Source organism: Brassica oleracea, chromosome C9, assembly GCF_000695525.1.
Source record: "Brassica oleracea var. oleracea cultivar TO1000 chromosome C9, BOL, whole genome shotgun sequence".
Lineage (NCBI taxonomy): Eukaryota > Viridiplantae > Streptophyta > Magnoliopsida > Brassicales > Brassicaceae > Brassica > Brassica oleracea.
This window is the reverse complement of record NC_027756.1, coordinates 34,214,375-34,234,188: the sequence shown is the minus strand read 5'-3', so window position 1 is coordinate 34,234,188 and position 19,814 is coordinate 34,214,375. Positions and strand designations below refer to the sequence as shown.

At 34.1% G+C, this 19,814-nt stretch overlaps 2 protein-coding genes across 2 annotated transcripts; one reads left to right on the top strand and one right to left on the bottom strand.

The window, feature by feature from the left end:
* The first annotated feature begins 550 nt into the window (after positions 1 to 550).
* On the top strand, positions 551 to 1,821 carry LOC106316715 (actin-depolymerizing factor 7-like). Its single transcript, XM_013754595.1, has 3 exons — positions 551 to 646; positions 804 to 1,063; positions 1,241 to 1,821. The coding sequence occupies exons 1-3, from the start codon at positions 644 to 646 to the stop codon at positions 1,389 to 1,391; spliced, it is 414 nt and encodes a 137-aa protein (XP_013610049.1). The 5' UTR covers positions 551 to 643; the 3' UTR covers positions 1,392 to 1,821.
* A 12,045-nt stretch (positions 1,822 to 13,866) lies between these two features.
* Positions 13,867 to 16,740, bottom strand: LOC106314848. Its single transcript, XM_013752660.1, has 5 exons — positions 16,620 to 16,740; positions 16,212 to 16,540; positions 15,505 to 15,912; positions 14,215 to 15,141; positions 13,867 to 14,172 (listed from the first exon to the last, which is right to left on the bottom strand). The coding sequence occupies exons 1-5, from the start codon at positions 16,738 to 16,740 to the stop codon at positions 13,867 to 13,869; spliced, it is 2,091 nt and encodes a 696-aa protein (XP_013608114.1).
* Positions 16,741 to 19,814: the final 3,074 nt, after the last annotated feature.

Genomic DNA, 19,814 nt, shown 5'->3' with positions numbered 1-19,814 from the left:
AAGTAATATAATTTGAACCTCTTATTTGAGAGAGTAAAACCATTCATTAAGGTAATTTGAATGATATAAAACCACTCCATAATAACTAATCGAAAAGAGTAAAACCACAAAAAAAATATTTGAATATCATTAATTATTATGGAGTGGTTTTACCACCACTTGTTGTCCATCTGGATATGTAACATAAAAATTAAATGTAATTGATGATATAGGTAGCTAAATCAATTCTATTAAACAAAATTCTGTATATTCGAATATTACAATAGTGAAACCACATATCCTATTCTGCTTCATATAATTGCTATAAAAAGATTCAACTGAGCAAGAACCAATTGATTTAAACCGCAAATAATTATCTCAATTAAGTGATATACATATATATATAGGCATTAGCATGGATGGATAAGAAGAAAGTAAAAATATTCTAAAAATAGAATAGAAAGAAGGGATGATTAAGCGAATTTGAAGGATAGAGAGGAAGAAAAGGTGTGGGTTTGATGTTTAAAAAGAAGAGGGGTTGTCCGAGTTCCTCTCCATTGGCTTATTCAAATCAAACTATAGAATCTCTCCTCCCACAAAAGAGGACAAAAACAAAAACAAAAACAAAACAAAAAGTCCCATCTCTCTTGCCTCCACAAACACAATGGTGTGTTCTCTCATTCTCTTTGTGGCGAAAGTTGTGTTATAGACGTTTGAACATTGTTTCTTGTTACCTCATACACTAACGCAACCATATATTTTGGAACTATGACTTATCTGTCTGTATTTTTATCTTAAATTTATGTTTTATATGAATTGAAAAGGCGAACGCGGCGTCGGGAATGGCGGTGGAAGATGAATGTAAGATCAAGTTTTTGGAGCTAAAATCGAAAAGAAACTATAGGTTCATAATATTCAGGATAGATGGACAACAAGTGGTGGTGGAAAAGCTGGGAAGTCCCGAGGAGAACTACGACGATTTCTCCAATTCCCTACCTGCCAATGAGTGTCGCTATGCTGTCTTTGACTTTGACTTCACCACTGCTGAGAAATGCCAGAAGAGCAAGATCTTCTTCATAGCATGGTATTACAAAACCCTCATGAAACATAAACCTTTTATGTTATGAAACAGTTACATATATCATGCATAGTGTGGGTTTGAACATGTGTAGCACAAATCACTTAGATTAAATGTCATGGTTACATGTTGTCAAACATATAAAAATGATTGTATTGGATGATTCATGTACGTATATGGTAGGTCACCGGATTCATCGAGGGTGAGGATGAAGATGGTGTATGCGAGTTCAAAAGACAGGTTCAAGAGAGAATTGGATGGGATTCAAGTGGAGTTACAAGCCACGGACCCGAGTGAGATGAGTTTCGACATCATCAAAAGCCGAGCTCTGTAGGTTCATTTATGCCTGATTTCTTATAATATATCCATCCACAAATGATCCATCATCATCATTTAAATTAAAGAACTTCTCCATGAAATTTAGTAACTTTCTTGCATGGTTTCTTTCATCCTTCTCCATCTTGAATATTTTCTCTCTTTTTGTTTTACATTTTAATTACGTGGGTTTAGTACTTTGCCTTTCGAGAAGATTAAAACCATGTAGCTTCTTGTGTAATAGTTGCATACTTTGGTTGTAAAATAAAATATTTTACTTCTCTATCGCATTTTTTAAACAAGTCGATATGTCTGAGCGAGACATATCCGTTATCGCTAGTCCCAAATGAATGTGCTCAACCCGCGTAACTCAATTATAGCGCTATGGGTTTAATACTTTGCCTTTGGAGAAGCTTAAAACGATGTAGCTTCTTGTGTAATAGCTGCATACTTCCGTTTTAAAATAAAACTTGAGTTTGACATGACATGGTCGACCGTGCGGGTGTTTTTTTTTAACTTTTTTTAAGTAATTGTTTGTTTTGTAAAAAATAATGGTATATATTTGACATTTATATGTATAAAATAATGTTTTAAATATGGTATTTCTAAATACACTAATTTTTATAGTCTATATTGAATAATTTTATTTTATGTTTTTGAGCCGTCAACTGTATCACCCATATTTCTTATTATATATGTATCGTATTAGATTTGACTGGCTTATTATTTATATGAAATATGAATAAAAATAATATATTGACAGACTAATTTATATTATATTCATATAATATAAATTGACTATTTATATTTTACAGTTTAAATGAATATAACTTCGCTGTTCAAAAAAAAATGAATATAACTTCATATTTATATTTTGATCAGGGTTTTTGACATGTATGTTTTTACATTTGTAAAAGTATGTAAATATTTATTTTGATCATGGTTTTTAACCCGTATATTTTGATCATGGTTTTAACTCAGGTATTGCATTTATGGTTAAATAGGAGCGTAAAATGCAAAATTGTATGAAAAATATCGTACAATAGAACCTCTATAAATTAATAATGTTGGGACTTTCAAATTTTATTAATTTATGGAGATATTAATTTACAAAATAATTCTTATTTAGATTTCTTATTTAAAGATATATTTATTCTAAGATAAAGAAAAGTATTTGATTTTAGTGTGTAGAAATTAATTGTTATTTTTTGAAATTTGATATTTATACTACTTTTATTATATGATTTGGTGTGTATATATATATATATATATATATATATATATACATATATTATATTGCATAGAACTTAAATATGATTTTAGATATAATATTACTAAATCTCATCAAAAATATATTAAGTGTTAAAGAAATATAAATATAATTCCATTGTGAATATAAAACAAACAATATAATAATAGGTTCTTACTTATATAAAATATGTATACATATAAATTATTAATTTATAATTTTAATGAGACCATATTTTACATAGAATTTTCTAAAAAAAATATCATCTTATTATTTTATCGATTTATGTCAAATTTTAAACCGGTCCAAGTTGGGACCGGCGAAATTATTAATTTTTAGAGTATTAATTTATAGAGTATTAATTTATCGAGTATTAATTTATAGAGGTTCTACTGTATATGCTAAATAAATGTTACATTAAATCAATTATAGAATTTTATTTATAAAAAGCTAAATGATAGGAAGTATTTAGTTTTCCCTCCCAAAAAGGAATGAGCATGATTTTTAATAGCTGGTTTAGTTTTTAATAAAAGAGAATATTTTTAAAAATTATGTGTGTTCAAAAATAATAGTTTGTTAAGAATAGAAATAATGTTTATCAAAAATATACAAACACTTAACAATAACTCTCAAAAAATTAAAATAAACACACATAAATGGAATTGCCGACGAATGGGAAGAAATGGACCATAAGCTATCTAAGGGAGATATGACATAAACATAAACCAGATTTTTTATTTTTATCTGAAACAAAGCAAGATTCTGAGTTTGTTCAAGACTTTCAATCACACTTTGGATTTGATAATTTGGTCACAATATATCCAGTGGTGAGAAGTGGTGGATTAGCGCTTTTTTACAATAATGAGTATCAGATTAAGGTTTTATACTCTAGTAACAGAATGATAGATGTGGAAGCGGTGGCTCTTGGGAAAACGGTTTATCTAACTTTTGTGTATGGTGACCCCGTTCAAAAACTGAGGGAACAAATGTGGGAACGTTTAACTAGATATGGGCTCTCGAGATCCGAACCCTGGTTTATCATTGGTGATCTAAATGAGATCACTGGAAACCATGAAAAAGAGGGAGGATCTTTGAGAAATGCAGATTCATTTATTCCTTTTAACAACATGATAAGAAATAGTGGATTATTGGAGTTCCCGGCTCGGAAAAACAAAATATCATGGCAAGGGAGAAGAGGAAAAGGGAAAAAGGCAGTGATGATTAGATGTCGTCTAGATCACGCTTTAGCAAACGAAGAGTGGCACACTTTATTTCCTTGTTCTTATACAGAATATTTAGGGATGGTGGCATCTGATCATTGACTGGTGGTGACCTATCTAGAAGATAAAGTTCCCAGGACGAGAGGGAAATTTCGGTTTAATAAGAGATGGATTGGACAAGAAGGTCTTATGGAATCAATTACAATGGGCTGGTCAGATTATAGCGAAGGAGGAGCAGAGAGCATAGTGGCAAAAATTAGTAATTGTCGTCATGAAATTGCTAACTGGAGGAAAAATAATCCACCTTTTGGAAAGGAAAAATAATCCACCTTTTGGAAAGGAAAAAATCAGTGAGTTACAAAAAGCCCTCGAGGAGGTACAAAGAGATAACACCAGGTCTCAAGAGGATATTCTGGAGGTATCTTGGAAGTTACAAAATGCATACAAGGATGAAGGGGATTACTGGCATCAGAAAAGCATTAATATGTGGTATTCATCTAGAGATCTTAACACAAAATTCCATCACGCGTTAACTAAGCAACGACGGGTCCGTAATAGGATTGTCGGGCTACATGATGCTGCGGGAAATTGGATTACAGAGGATAACGGTGTGGAAAAGGTGGCAATAGACTATTTTGAAGATCTATTTAGTACCACTTCACCATCGGAGTTTGATAGTTTCCTGACAGAGGTAACACCGGGTATCACTCCTCAGATGAATCAACGTTTGTTGAGGATAGCGACCGAGGATGAGGTTAAAGAGGCTTTGTTTATGATGCATCCAGAGAAAACGGCAGGACCGGATGTCATGACAACTCTTTTTTTTCCAGCACTCCTGGCATATTATTAAGAATGATTTGGTAGAAATGGTAAATAATTTTTTGGTTTCAGGAGAAATGGATTCAAGGTTAAATATTACTAACATCTGTATGATCCCAAAGACGGAGTGGCCTACAAGGATGACGGAACTAAGGCCAATTAGTCTTTGTAATGTAGGGTATAAAATTATCTCGAAGGTTTTGTGTCAGCGATTGAAAATATGCCTCCCCTCCCTCATTTCAGAAACTCAATCAGGAAATGTTTCATGGATTGCGGACCAATAAAGCATGTCAAGGAAAATATATGTCAATTAAAACGGACATGAGTAAAGCGTATGAAAGGGTGAAATGGGATTTTATCAAGGTCTTACTATAGAAGATGGGTTTTGATCTTCATTGTAATAAACTAATGATGGAGTGTATATCAATATCGGGTTCTACTAAACGGTCAGCCATGTGGCCTCATTGTTCCACATAGAGGTCTACGTCAAGGGGATCATTTATCTCCCTATTTGTTTATTATGTGCACTGAAGTTTTAATTGCAAATATAAATAAGGCGGAGAGAGGGCGATAACTAACTGGAATGAATGTAGCCAGAGCACGTCCATCGATATCTCATTTGCTCTTTGTAGACGATAGCCTCTTCTTTTTTAAAGCTTAAAAAGAAGAGTGTCAAACCATTCTCAGAATGTTTAAAGGAAAATGAGGTAGTGTCAGGTCAACTCATCAATTTTGATAAGTCTTCGATTCAATTTGGACACAAGATCAAAGAATCTGTCAGACATGAGTCAAGGGATATTTTAGGCATATAGATTTTAGGAGGAATAGGATCTTACCTAGGTTTACTAGGAAATCTTGGGGGCTCTAAAATACAAGTTTTTAGCTTTGTGCATGATCGGCTAAATAATAGGGTCAACGGTTGGACTTTTAAGTTTTTCACAAAAAGAGGAAAGGAAGTGATTATTAAATCGGTGGTTACGGCATTACCAAATCATGTGATGTATTGCTATCAATTACCTAAGGAAACTACAATAAAGTTGATGAGCTCGGTAGCACAATTCTGGTGGAGTCCATGGGGAAGTACAAGAGGCATGCACTAGAAATCATGGGACAAAGTATGTGTAAATAAGGATGAAGGAGGTTTGGGGTTTAAAGAAATCACTGATTTCAATACAGCGATGCTTGGTAAACAGCTATGGCGTCTGATAGAGAAACCAAACAATTTGTTTTATCGAGTTTTCAAAGGTCGGTATTACAGGAATGCCTCACCCCTGGAACCAATTCGTTCATATTCTCTGTCATATGGCTGGCAAAGCATCGTATCTGCTAGATCTCTGTTAAACATATGACTAATTAAAAGGGTGGGATCAAGTTCATCTATATCTGTATGGAATGACCTATGGCTCCCAACCACTCGCTCGAGACCAGTTAATAAAAGCCAACACAATTTCTACGCAGACCTCACAGTGGACTCTCTCATTGACTATACATCGCGAACTTGGAACTCGCAAGCAATTCGGGTTTTGGTGGACTCACAGGATGTGAAACTTATAGAAAGTATACCACTGAGTAGGACTCAAATGGTAGATATGGACAGATGGCATTTCACAAAAAATAGAAAATATACGGTTAAATCAGGATATCAGGTAGAACGGGTTTACCCAGATAAGAAAAGACCACCACAACTGTTCGGACCCACATGTGATGTATTGAAGGCGTTCTACTGGAAAATACGGTGTCCACCAAAGATAAAAAACATTTTTTGTGGCAACTGGTGACAGGGTGTATAGAAGTCAAGAAGAATATGCGGGCGCGAGGGATACAAGGGGATATATGCTGTGTGTTTTTTGAATGTCCTCCAGTACTTCAGGTTTGGGCTCTCTCAAAGATACCATAAAATCCAACTATTTTCCCAACAAGCTCTCTCTTCATAAACATGGATCATCTTTTCTGGAGAGTTTTCCCACAGATGGACGATCATCAGTTTGCGTGGATACTATGGTACATTTTGAAAGGAAGAAATAATAAAGTTTTCAGTAACCTGGACATTGATCCTAGGGATACACTTAAATTGGCAGAAACATAATCAACACTCTAGGCTGAGGCACAAAATATTGAATGAACAGATGAGAGTACCACACGTAGAGGTTACGACACTACCGTCAATTCCAGGAAGAAGGTGTTTTGTAGATGGTTCCTGGAAAGAGAGATAATTTTTCCATACAAGGTTGGTTCAGCACTTTAGAAGGATTTGATGGACTGATGGGGGTGAGGAATGTACGGGCTAGCCTCTCTCCTCTTCATGCGGAGATGAAAGCGCTACTCTGGGCAATGGAATGTATGAGGAACTTACGACAATTTCAGGTTGCGTTTGCAACGGATTGTTCTCAGTTAATGAAGATGGTTTCGGAGCCACAAGCTATTTGAAAGATATTAAGATCCTGAAAGAAAGTCTCCTCCAATCAGAGATCATCTATGTAAAATTTGAAGGCGGATAGCTTAGTACGCAATGTCAGGAAGCAACCGTGTTTCGTCGTTCACATGGATGCAGATCTCCTAGTTTGGTTCACAAAGTCAGTATGAATCAGTATAAGTTGATGACAAAAACAAAAATTATAGTGATGCATGTAATAGATTTATATTGGTGAAGAAGAAGAGTTTGTTCAAAAAAAAGGAAAAAGAAGAGTTATGTGGGTGGTTGGGGGAGTGAAACAACTGTAACCTATATTGTTACATAACTATTTTGTGTATATTATTGATGTTATATAAATGTGTCAAATATTTGTAAGTTCATTTTTATATATATTATTGAACTTTCAATTAAAATATAGGAAAACATTTGGAGTTCAACGTTTTAGAGAGTTTTTTTTATGTGTTTTACATGGTGACAAAATTTCATTCTTTGAATTCAAATATAAATCATATTGAATTATAATTTATGTATCAAAAAATTAGAGGTTAATATTTTTATCACAAATATTTAGCACAAAATGTATGCCAAAACCTTACTGGACATCATAAATATTTCAAAATGCGGATATTATTTTCTTTTTAAATTCTATAAAAGTTTGTTAGTTAACGGATTACATGTTTTTGTATGAGATAGTCTACTACATTATGATTTCTAGTTTATAAAACAACACAGATATTCATTTCAAAATAGATTTCAATACTTTTTAAAATGTAGTTTCAATATTTAACAATTATTGTATTGATTAACAAAATAAAGTTAAAATATTCATAGGAATATTACTATATATAGTTTAGAAAGTTCCGAATATATTGTTGTAATCAAAACATATAAATTTGCAAAGAAAATGATACACATTAATGATAGAATTAGGTTACACGAAATCAAAACTATTTTGTTTGAAAGTATATATTAACATGGTTAATAGAAATAAACAATAATGAAGATATTTTACTTATTTTTACATTGGTTCTGATTTATTTGGTGTTTACATCGTTACTGTTATTAAACTGAAAATAGAAGTCAAGAAAATTTATCAATACAATCCAGTGTTTAAGGGAGTGATTGGTAGTTGCTGTAGGTGCTGTCCACATCCATATTTATTTCTAAAGCAACAAATTCAGAGCAATCAAGCTTTAAATTTTTTTTTGAAACCACAGCTCTTGAAATAATCTACAGCTGTACAAGTGCTCTGCAGAGCCAAATATCCAAACCAATTTTTTAGTGCTTTCCATAAAATTCTACAGCAATAAAATCTAAAGCCACAGCAAAAAATCTTTCTACAGCAAAAATTTTAAAGTTACATCCCTTACCAATCAGACCCTAATTTGAAGGGTTGATGTCAAATAGTTTTGGATTCTTTGGGCGACTATTTTTTCCATAGTTATTCCAATGAAATAAATCTGTGACATTAAACTGACCATGATTAGATCTAATCTGGAAAATAAATATGAAATGTGAAGATAATGAATTTACCTGAGATTTATAGAAAATTCAATTGCTTAGTTCAGAGGAAAAAACCGAGGAAAATGAAGAATCAGCAAACAAAAAATATATGTAAATATATGAAGTCTTAACATTCTAAAATAAATAAATTTACTAAATCAGAAGCATAAAAATAACATCATAAACTTATAGGGTAAGATTATTTTTGAAATATCTTGCTAGTATAGGTAAAGGAGAATATTTCCTGAGTGGATTGCATCAGAATTTTCGTGACATATTTCACTATAAATATTAAATATTAAATGTATGAAATTAGAAGATAAGATATCTCGTCAGTTGATTGCAATAACTTTTTGAATGACATGTTTCACTACAAATATTTAAATAAAAAATATATATAAGAAACAAATCTAGAGTGTAGACTACATCAACTTTTTAATTGACATATACTACTATAGATATTTAATATTACATGATTTTGTATTAAAATTCATAGATATATAGATTTAATATTTTATTTTTCATATAAATCATACTACAAATATTATATTATAAATTTATAACATTTTGGTAAATAGTAAAATTATAAGTTTTGAATATAATAAGCTTTAAATAATAAATAAAAAAACAAAGTTATAGTGGGTATATTTTTAGAAAATTCAAGTAAATAGTTTTTAGAATAATAAATATGGTCCTTAAAAGGAAATGGTAGAAAATAGAGATTATAAAATGTAATTTTTTTATTTTTATTTTCTGGAATATTCCTAAATTAAATTTTTGGTCGAAATTAATTAATAATGAAAGGCTAAAATTAAGGAATAACATTTAAACAGCTTTTAAACAGTTACATAGCAAACAATTCTGGCGAGAATAAATTACATATATTCCTTCACATTATTTGTTAACGAATATGGTTCAATTTTAAAATGTTTAAATTACTCATAATGAAAGACACGGCTAGACTAAAAACTAGAGGAAATTAATGGAAAAAAGAACAAAGTGTATCTTGCTTTAATAGTATAGACAGTGGAGATAATTGGAAGGAGTTGTAGGTTTATATTTTTACTTTAGAAATAAAACTTTAGATTTTTTTTTTGCTGTGGCTGTATAATTTTGCTGTAGAATATTAGCTATAGGTTTAAAAAGATTCAATGATTTACATATAAATTTTCTAAAGTAAAAAATAAGTGCTCTAGATTTATGGTTTTCCACAGCTAAAAATAAATAAAAAGAAAAGAAAAATACGTAGTTTTTAATAAAATTTACAAAGCATGATTGGTAAAAATTTGGGCTGTAGAACTAGAAATAAATTAGGCGGTAGAGAGATCTCACAACACTTTTAAAGCACTTGCCAATCAACCCCAGTATTGATATGAGATAGCTAAATTAAAAGATTTATATTGAATTTGTTGTGATTCAATTTAGGAAATGTTTATAATTTTGGAAAATACATGGAAAGCCTAAAATTAAGAGTAATTATTACTCCCTCCGTTTTATTTTAATTGTCGTTCTAGGTTTATACACACAGATTAATAAAACATATGATTTTGTATATTTCCAAAATAAAAACACAATTAATAATACACCTAACCATATTTCAACCAATAGAAAAATAAAGTGGAGAATCTTATTAATAAATTTTACATTGAAACTCGAAAACGACACTTATTTTGAAACGAAAATTTTTCTCTACAACGACAACTAAATCGAAAAGGAGAGAATACATCATTAATTTTAAAAAAGACAATGATTACTTAAACATATGCTCAATTAATTACTTCAGTGGCAAGTCTAAGAACTAATTTTTATTTGCACTTCCATTTAAATAATATAGAATATTACTTATCTATCACAATTTTTAAACGAGTCGGTATGTCTGAGCGAGGCATATCCGTTATCGTCCCAAATGAATGTGGTCAAGCCGCGTAATTCAATAATGTTTTATCGGAAAACGGTAATAAAGAAGATGTGGGTTTAACAAAGACGTCTTATTTATGGTCGGGCGAACGTTCGGTCGGTTACAAGGGGAAAGAAGAGAGTGCGACAGAAAGAAAGCCGGTGGCTCGATGAGCTACCGGAAAAGTACAACTAACGGCGAGATGAAGCAAAGGTGAAAACCCTAATCTAGCCGCCAAGTCTTGGTCAATGATTTCGGATCCATCTCTCGTTGTCTCCCCTTTCCCTTATATAGACATCCTGATGCCTCGTCCTTGACCTAATTTACGCCATCTTGGTGGGCCTCCTCTGCTGGGCCGAGAAGCCCGTAGGCGTCCGAGCAGCCGCTGATCTGGATGTATCTCAGTCGATGATGATCGACTAAAAGTACTCAAGAGTCAAGCCGAGAGACCTGACTCTTGAGCCGACCGATCGAGCCGTAGCTCATCCTAATCCGGGCCAGGCCTTTCTATTCCTCGGGCCTTGTGGGATGGTCAAATCCATCCTCTACATTAAGTCCCCCCCCCAGTCCATTAGTGAGCGAAGTGCTTTCTGGCTCGTGATGGATTCTAAGGTTTGAAGGTTTGAGGGAATAGAAGGCCTATCGGAAAGTTGGAGCGGTTGGTCGGTGAGTCGCACAGCGTCGTTTTCTCGGAAGCGAGCAGTAGAAGCTTTATCGCTTATTTTGATCGTTGTGTCGCATGGAGGGTTCTGGAATATTTCCGCTTGAAATCGATTAGTCGCGGATATTCGAGTCCCGACTGACGTGTCTAGATTAACCGTTGGTTTACTCTGATTTTAAGATGACCGACATCTGATTTAGACGAGAAGCTGAAACGTCGCGAGGGTCCGCTGGGCATTTGGGAGAGTTTCGAGGCCCAACGGGCCCGTTTGAATTTAATGACGCCTCGAGTTTTTCCCCTTTCTCTTCCTTCCATAATATGCCGGGAAGCAGAATCGTCGCGAGGGTCCGTTGAATTTTTGGGGAGAGTTTCGAGGCCCATCTGGACCCGAATAGACCTAATGATGATGAGTTACGCTGGTTGAGCAGCTTTAACTATTTGAAGTTTTTTTGCCCTTCAATCTTAGTCTTACGAGTCAGAACGTGAGCCAATAGTTAATTGTGCCGTTGTTTTATCTCCTTGAGGCTTGAGCGGACATTCTTAGGCTTTGGAACCAAACCTCCACAGCAGATCTCATAACAATATAGTTCTTCTGTTCAACATGTAGTTTTTTTTTTTTTGAATTGACTGTTAAATTAATTAAAAAAAAACCCTTGTTACATCTGTGTGCTTCCTTTTACTAACCTCTCTATACAAACTTTTTTGAATTTAAACTACCTCCATTATGAAATTTCTATACTGCTTCAACTTTATCTTGCTCCAAACCAGTAGCTCAAACCTCCCTCCAGTTTCTTATCTCTCTTCTTCTGAATAATGGAGAACTTGTTTTTCACTGTTTTGTCTATCAATCTTGTCAATAGAGTAGCTGGGGTTTTTTTTCCCCATGTCTTCTTCGATTTCTCTCCCGCCAAATGCTATGCACAGCCATTTGAAAAACATATCTCGCTGTGAAAAGCTGAAGTTTATCATGACATTGATCAGTAATAAATCTCACGATTTCCCACCAACAGTCTGTGTAATGCTCTCTCATAACTCTTGCCAAGCATCCCCATATTTGCTGCGAGAAAGAACATTCAAAAAAGAGATGGGTAACTGTTTCCACCGGTTCTTTACAGAAGATACATGATGCATCAACATTTGCATTCCAACTCAACATGCGATCCCCTGTAGCAAGTTTATTTTTCACAGCAACCCCCAAAAAGGAGAACTTAGAGGTTGAGTGTTTGAACCAAACTGCATCAAAACCTCGGTGCTTCTCTTTTATTATTTGCCATGTCTCTCTCGTTAGAAATCTCCTTTTGTATTTATCATCTCCACATTTCCAGAGGGAGTCATCTTCCTCCTCAGGCTGTCTTGTTTCTTTAAACTTCTCAATCTCGACTACAACTCTGTTTAATATTGGGATTCTATGATTCTTCCTCCTATGACTTCTGCAATCATTCACTTTCTCATCAACTGAAATTCCCATATCATAATATCCATTCCCCACAAGCTCTTTTAAACAGCCAAGCGGGGACCAAGCTTCGTTTCAAAAAGATGCCTTCATACCATTTCTCACTTCAACTTTATAGAACTGCTTTGCTCTGTCTCTACACTTCAGTATTTTCTTCCACATCCAAGAGCCTAAAGCAGTTTCTCTAACTGTCCATATTGAACTGTTCCGTATGAGATAAGTGTGCACCCATTTCACCCATAGTGAGTTTGCAGATAAGATCCTCCATATCAACTTCAAAATACTAACTTCATTCATCTCCTTCAGTGGCCTAATACCCAATCCTCCCTCTTGTTTAATTCGACTTATCTCTGACCAGGAAACCTTAGCTTTCCTACTATTCAACTCTGGTCCTTACCACAGAAAAGCTGAGCATAGTCTTTCAATGTTTTTAATACACCCACTTGGTAGACGAAATGCCGCCATCCAAAAGTTCGCCAAGCTTGTGATCACTGAGTTTATCAGTTGTAGCCTCCCTGCGTACGATAAGAATCTCCATGTCCAAGTTCCAATTCATTTCCTTATCTTTTCAACAAGCGGCAAGAAATCAGTAACTGTCATATCTTTTGTAAGCAAAGGGAGCCCCAAGTATCTCACTGGAAGCTTCCCCACAGCTAGCGGAAAATGATTTAGCAGCTCTTCCTTTTTTTGATCAGTGAAACCAGCCAAGAACAATGTAGACTTCTCCAGGCTTATTTTTAATCCAGACATTGTATCAAACTCCTCAAACACCCTCAGAACTCCCTCCGCTGATCTTTTATTTCCATCTGCGAACACCATTAAGTCGTCTGCAAAACATAGATGGGTGAGATCTATGTTCTTACATTTAGGATGTATCCAATTAGACATTTTTGTGCTGCATCATCTAGCATCTTTGATAACACATTCATGCAGATCACAAATAGATAAAGAAAAAGAGAACATCCCTGTCTCAAACCTCTTCTACTCTGAAAATACCCAGCAAGTTCTCCATTTACTTGAATCGAAAAGGAGGCCGTTGTGACACATAGTGCTATCCAAAGAATGAATTTCTCCGGCATCCCCATAGCTCGTAAAGTATTGAGGAGAAAGGACCACTGTACATAATCAAAAGCCTTCGATATGTCTATCATCATAGCACATCTAGGTGATATTTCCTCCTTGTGATAATCCTTCACAATCTCTGTTGCTAGAAGAACATTTTCCATGATAAGCCTCTCCTTTATGAACGCAGACTGGCTGAGAGATATACATTTAGGCATTACCTTTGCCTCCTCTTTTTTGGTATTAGCGCCAGAATAGTGGAATTCACTCCCTTAGGTAAGAACCCCTTCTGGAAAAAGGATTGGACTGCCACTGTTACATCTTCTCCTATTACTGGGCATGCTTCTTTAAAGAACTCTGATGTAAAACCGTCTGGTCCTGGGAATTTATCTCCTGGCATTTTAAACAAAGCACTCTTGACCTTTTCCTTTGAAACTTCTCTTTCCAACTTCTCACAGTCCTCATTACTGCATTGAAATCTCAATATCTCCTTTAACTTCTCCACTGTAACTCCTTCAAAATCCTGAGGTTGAGCCGTCATAAACTCAGCAAAAAACTTTTATGCCTCCTCCTTTATATCATCATCCATTTTTGCTATAGTGCCATCAGCTCGAACTATCTCCCTTATACTGTTTCTCACTTCTCTTATCTTTATAGCACTGTGAAAATCCTTGTTATTTCCATCGCCAACATCCAACCAATGTAACTTCGATCGTTGCTTTAAGAATTCTTCCTCTAACCCTGCTAGCCTTTGCCATTTATCATAAGCCTTGATCTCTTCATTGATTGTCTCCAGTACTGGTCTCTCTAGAGTCAACTTCTGCTTTTCACATAGATCAACAAACGCTTCTCTCATTCTCCTAGACAAATCACCCATCTTTATCTTACTTAACATTCTCAGAGGCTGCTTCAAAGCTTTAAGTTGTTTAGTTAGCATAAACATTGCAGAAGTACAGTGATATAAGGCTTCTCTGCCCCTCCATTGATCCCGCATCAAAGGAATGAACTCCTCCATCTTAGAAATCGAATTTGTGAATTTAAAAGGCCTTATTTTCTTCTTCTCCTCCACATCCAAGTGTATTCTACATCTTAAATGATCCGAGCACCATCCCGATTCAAATACACAATAAGCTTTTGAAGTATGAAGCCATTCCTCATTAACCAGAACTCGATCTAACTTCTTATATATTAGTCCATCTTCCCTCTTGTTGCGCCAAGTAAACTTCGACCCCTGGTAACTCATATCCGTTAGACTGCAGTATCTAGCGACCTCTTGAAAGTCCCTCATACCCGGTGGAACCCTTGGAATATCTTCATAATCTGAATGTACCTCTCCCTCCAAAATCTCATTGAAATCCCCCATTATCATCCATTTCTTGTGTTTTATCATCGGAGCATCATGGTGATCCTTCAACTCTTCCCACATACTCTTCCTCTCTTCAACCCCATTCAAAGCATAAACAAAACTACAGAAAAACTCTTCTCCCTTCCCCTTCATTAACACAGAGCACGTGATGAGCTGATTACTTTTATACACTGGAGTCAATCTCACCATTGGCCCCCAAACAACCCATAATCTTCCCAATCTGTGGTGCTCGTAATTTGATATACTGTCCCAACCTTGAAAAACTTCCTGAAATAATCTTCCCTGCCCTCTTTTCCTTCACTCTTGTCTCAATCAAACATCCAAACTGCATATTCTGACTCCTTACCCAACTTCGAACAATACCTTGCTTAACTGACTAGTTAAATCCTCTTATATTCCAGAAAAAACCCGACATTAATGATTTCTTTGGGTACTCCTTTCCATATTCCCAAGATCATTCTTGGTATGATTCGAAGCAGCCGAAAGTACTTTATATCTGGTCTTTGATTCTCTAGGAAGCATCTGTCTTCCTCCTTCCATCTCTATTCTTTTTAATTTCCCATCATCCTGCTTTTTACTTCCTGACTCCTCTTGATGTATTTCACCTTCCTCCATTTGCTTATGATTACCTTCTTCATTTTCCTCATCCAATACACTCAGTGCCGCAAATCTCGATGGGGTAGCAATTCTCACATGTCCAAACTGCAGTTCCTGTTTCAATGGACTTCTACTAGCCTTCTCTGGAGATACTTTTTTCCATTGTTGAGCATTTACTTCTTCGTCCTCTTCTGTAACATTAATCACTTCTTCCTCTGTTTTACTCTCTTCTTTTCCTTCCAGTTTTTCTGCTCCTCCTCGAGCTTCTGTCTCTGGTTCCTGTGCTTCTTTTTTCTCATCCTTTCCATCTTATTCAGCGAACATATCTTTTCAGAGTGACCCCACTTCCCACAAGATCCACACATCAAAGGCAGCCAAGGATATGTGAATTCCACCGTAGTTTCCACACTTTGTATGGAAAAATTCATCTTCGATGGCAGCTGTTTCGATAGGTCTGCTTTGACACATACCTTTGGTACTTCAAAGTTTGTGCACGCGATCGTTTATGGATGTAGTTTGTCTGGTATTCCAGCAGCACTCGCTATGAAACTCAGTCCTTCCCAAGAGTACATATTCATCGGAACCTTCGTCAAGTGTACCCATAGGAGAGTTAACTTCGCTTGTGATTCATCTTTGACCGGAGACCATTTAGATACCACTATCGGAATTCCTGCTATGTTCCACATACCGTGCCTTACAATCTTCTCCCTAACAGCTTCATTTGGAATTCGAATTCTCATAGTGACTTCATCCATCTCATACACATCAATCTTCTGCAACTTATCTCCAAACGTCCAAATTTTATTCAGAATCACATGTACCTTCGCGACATGTGGAGCTGTTTCTAGAAATCGAGCTATCACAAAGTCTTCCCATAGCAGATTTGCTTCATCGATTACCGCTGATGGCACCTCCACTGATTGATTCCCTTATGAGGTTGAGATATCCAGATCATACTTCTTCAAAACCTTATTCTGCTTCGCCGACGTAACCCAAGATTTGTTCACAATCGGAGCCGGAGGATCTCCCTGGCCTGCCGTTGGATCCATCCCAACTGTCGTCGGAGACAGCGGAGATTGAGAGATCGAGAATCGCCTTTTTTATCGCCCTTCGCACAGCTTCCAACATGTAGTTTTGGATAAAAGAACAAGAACATAAGAACCTATTTTTCAAAACTTATTATTAAAAATGATTCAACCAGTTATAAAAAGTTTCACAATGTAACTAGTCGTAGTTTTTAGTAAAATTAAAACTAATCAAAACATCATATATTTCAAAACATCAATTTATTTTCCTAAAGTGTTTTTACATTTTTAAACAAAGGAATATGTCTTAACATTAGACCAAAAAAAGAAAGGAATATGATGTATTTACTATTTTCTTGGAACATAGTTTGTAGATACATTTGCATGTAATGGATAAATATCACTATCTTAGTTGCATTTCAATCTTGGGATAATTAGATAAGAAATCTATATCCAAAACAAATTTACAAGTTTTTTTAAATATATATTACAAGAGAAGCATTGTCAATAAATGCGTTCACATTACTATTGTGACATGTCAGCCTCATAATGATTTAAATTTTAGAGTGCTGACGTGTCTCTTGGAGAACGTTTCTCATCCCAAATCCCCTATATATTATTTGAGAAGCATTACAATTTATTTTTGTACCCACATGTCATCAATAAAATGATTCTTAGAATCATTAGAGAATTGCTGACAAAAAAAAAAAAAAAAAAGAATCATTACAGAATTATGTTGGTCCATCTAATTATATAATAAGCTTTTTATTAAACTAACAAGAAATTCATCATTAATGTACTTTATTATTTTCTTAAATAAAATTTACGGAATTGTCTAATGTGGCTAAAGTATATATGGCAATTAATGATTTTGAATAATAAAGATTTGATAAAAAATAGTGTATCTTCTATCATATTTGTTTAATTTTAAACTATTAAATAAATTAAACAACCACAATAACCATATAAAAAAAATTAGATTTTTATGTATATGTTATATTTTGAATTTTTACAAACGGCTATAAATTACTAAAACTGTTAAAAGTCTCATATTCAAATTTTATGATCCATGGTTTAAAATTTTTGCTAAGACAAAATATAAATGATTACAAAAATTATATAAGAAAAAAGTTTAATTTAATTAATTATTAAGATTAATATATATATCGTTTTAAATTAAACTATAAACCATATAAATAAAATATTTTAGTTTCAAAATTTACTTTGAACAATTTTTTTGATAAAAGTTTTGAACGATGATTGACAACTTATTTTTTTTTAAAATTATAAATTAATAAAACCATTAATCCCACAATGAAAATTTTGTTATCAATAATTTAAATTTTTTTCTATTAAAGATACAAATGACCAAAAAAACTATATGAGTAGAAATCATCATTTAATAGACATTAATATTAAAAATATACTAAAATATATTATCTATGATAGTATCATTTAAATTTAATAACATATCCTATCAAATATAAAAAAAAAATTTGGATTAATAAAATTGATTTATATGTTCGCACCAATTTAATTATATATTTAATAGTTACTGATTTTTAATTATTTAATATGTATTTATTATTTTACAATATGTAAAAATATTTAATACATAAAATAATTTATATATATAATGTTGATCCCGCGCAAGGCGCGGATCTTAACCTAGTTTACATAATTAACAAAACATGTTTCCAATTTTTACATCTCGCGGGTCAGTAAATAAAAAGAGTTTTGATATCTGACAGTAAGCTTGCGATAGCAATAAAAACTCTTTTAACATTATAGTTTCTGTTAACTTTTTAAATGCCATGGTTATAATGAGAAAGATTCCCTCGCTAACTAAGTGGCCTACGGAGCTCTCTCAAAGTCCCCGGGAGAGTGCTCTAGCAATACGACGACAGACGAGAAGCTAGCGATGATAGAGACTGAGAAATGGTGGAGCAGTTACAGCGAAATTTTAACTGTGGCGGAGACCTTGCAACGGGTTCTGCGATGCGACTGAGTCGATATAAAAAAACAGGTTGCCAAGAGAAAAGAATTAACGTATGTATCCATGATTGTGGGCATATAGCAAAATGAACCTTCAAGTGTTAGATTCATGTTGACGATGATTGTCATGTTGACGTACATGCATGGTTGTTTGGATGTACTTTCAGTAGCGGCCCTGGGCATAAGCATTAGAAGCATCCGATTCCGGTCCTTGATAATTAACAGAAAGTTCAGCCTATTTATAAAATATCTCAGTAGGTTAGATGGTCAAACTAGGTTGAAAATCCCCTCAAGGTGACGGGTTCGACACCACCACGCGGCCAACTTTTTATTTTTGGGCTTCCAGCTTTTGTTCTTGTAGAGCTTTTGAGGGCCGGGCCTGTGTACTTTACTTTTTCTTTATAAGTTATAAAACTTAGACATATTAATTTCATAATATTAAGCAGATGGGTGTTTGAATGTTTACTATGTTTTTTTAATCATTTCTAGATATTACAAGAAACTAGAAAAAGCAGATGGGTGCATGTCGTCGTGGAATGAGTGAATTTTGACCCAATCTTCTTTATATATAAAGTAAGCATTTTCTCTTCTTATGACAAGTGGCAAGGGGGTTTGATGACATGTGTCTTTCATATTTTTTTTTTAACATTTTAAGTCCTTTTTCTTATAGATTATTGCAATTTAGCGAAGTACTTTCTAATTATGCACTATTTATTCTTTTAATATTAACCATCTTTGTATAAAATTTGATAATTTATTTTATTGGTCACTAAAATTCAAGATGAATAAAAAATAAATAAATAAAATAAATAAATAAATAATTTTAAATATTTTCTATTATTTTTGTTATTTTACCATTTTCTATTATTTTATGATGAGAGAATTCATGATGAGGAAGAAGATAAGCATGACGAGCAAAACCAAGATAAACTTATGTATGCAGACTCTCACAACAGGATATGTATGATTCGGGAAGAGGCGGTCGGTATGGATATCGAGGAAGAGGTCGTGGTAGATTTGGATATCAACAAAACAGATATTATAGGCAAGAGAGAGACACATCAAAGGTTGAGTGTTACCGATGTGATAAGATAGGTCACTTCGCTCAGAACTGCCCTACAACTTCCACAAATAACCAAACTAATAAGAAAAAACTAGAATACAACGCATAATCTAAACCTA

Bases quoted from the DNA above. Each gene is read 5' to 3' on its own strand.
- LOC106316715 (XM_013754595.1), top strand. The intron at 1,064-1,240 runs GTATTACAAAAC...CGTATATGGTAG, and splicing joins AAGATCTTCTTCATAGCATG to GTCACCGGATTCATCGAGGG.
- LOC106314848 (XM_013752660.1), bottom strand. From the start codon at position 16,740: ATGTTGGAAGCTGTGCGAAGGGCGATAAAAAAGGCGATTCTCGATCTC. The intron at 16,541-16,619 runs GTGAACAAATCT...CAACCTCATAAG, and splicing joins GAGATCCTCCGGCTCCGATT to GGAATCAATCAGTGGAGGTG. The intron at 15,142-15,504 runs GTACTTTCGGCT...GTGTTAATGAAG, and splicing joins AATCAAAGACCAGATATAAA to GGGAAGGGAGAAGAGTTTTT.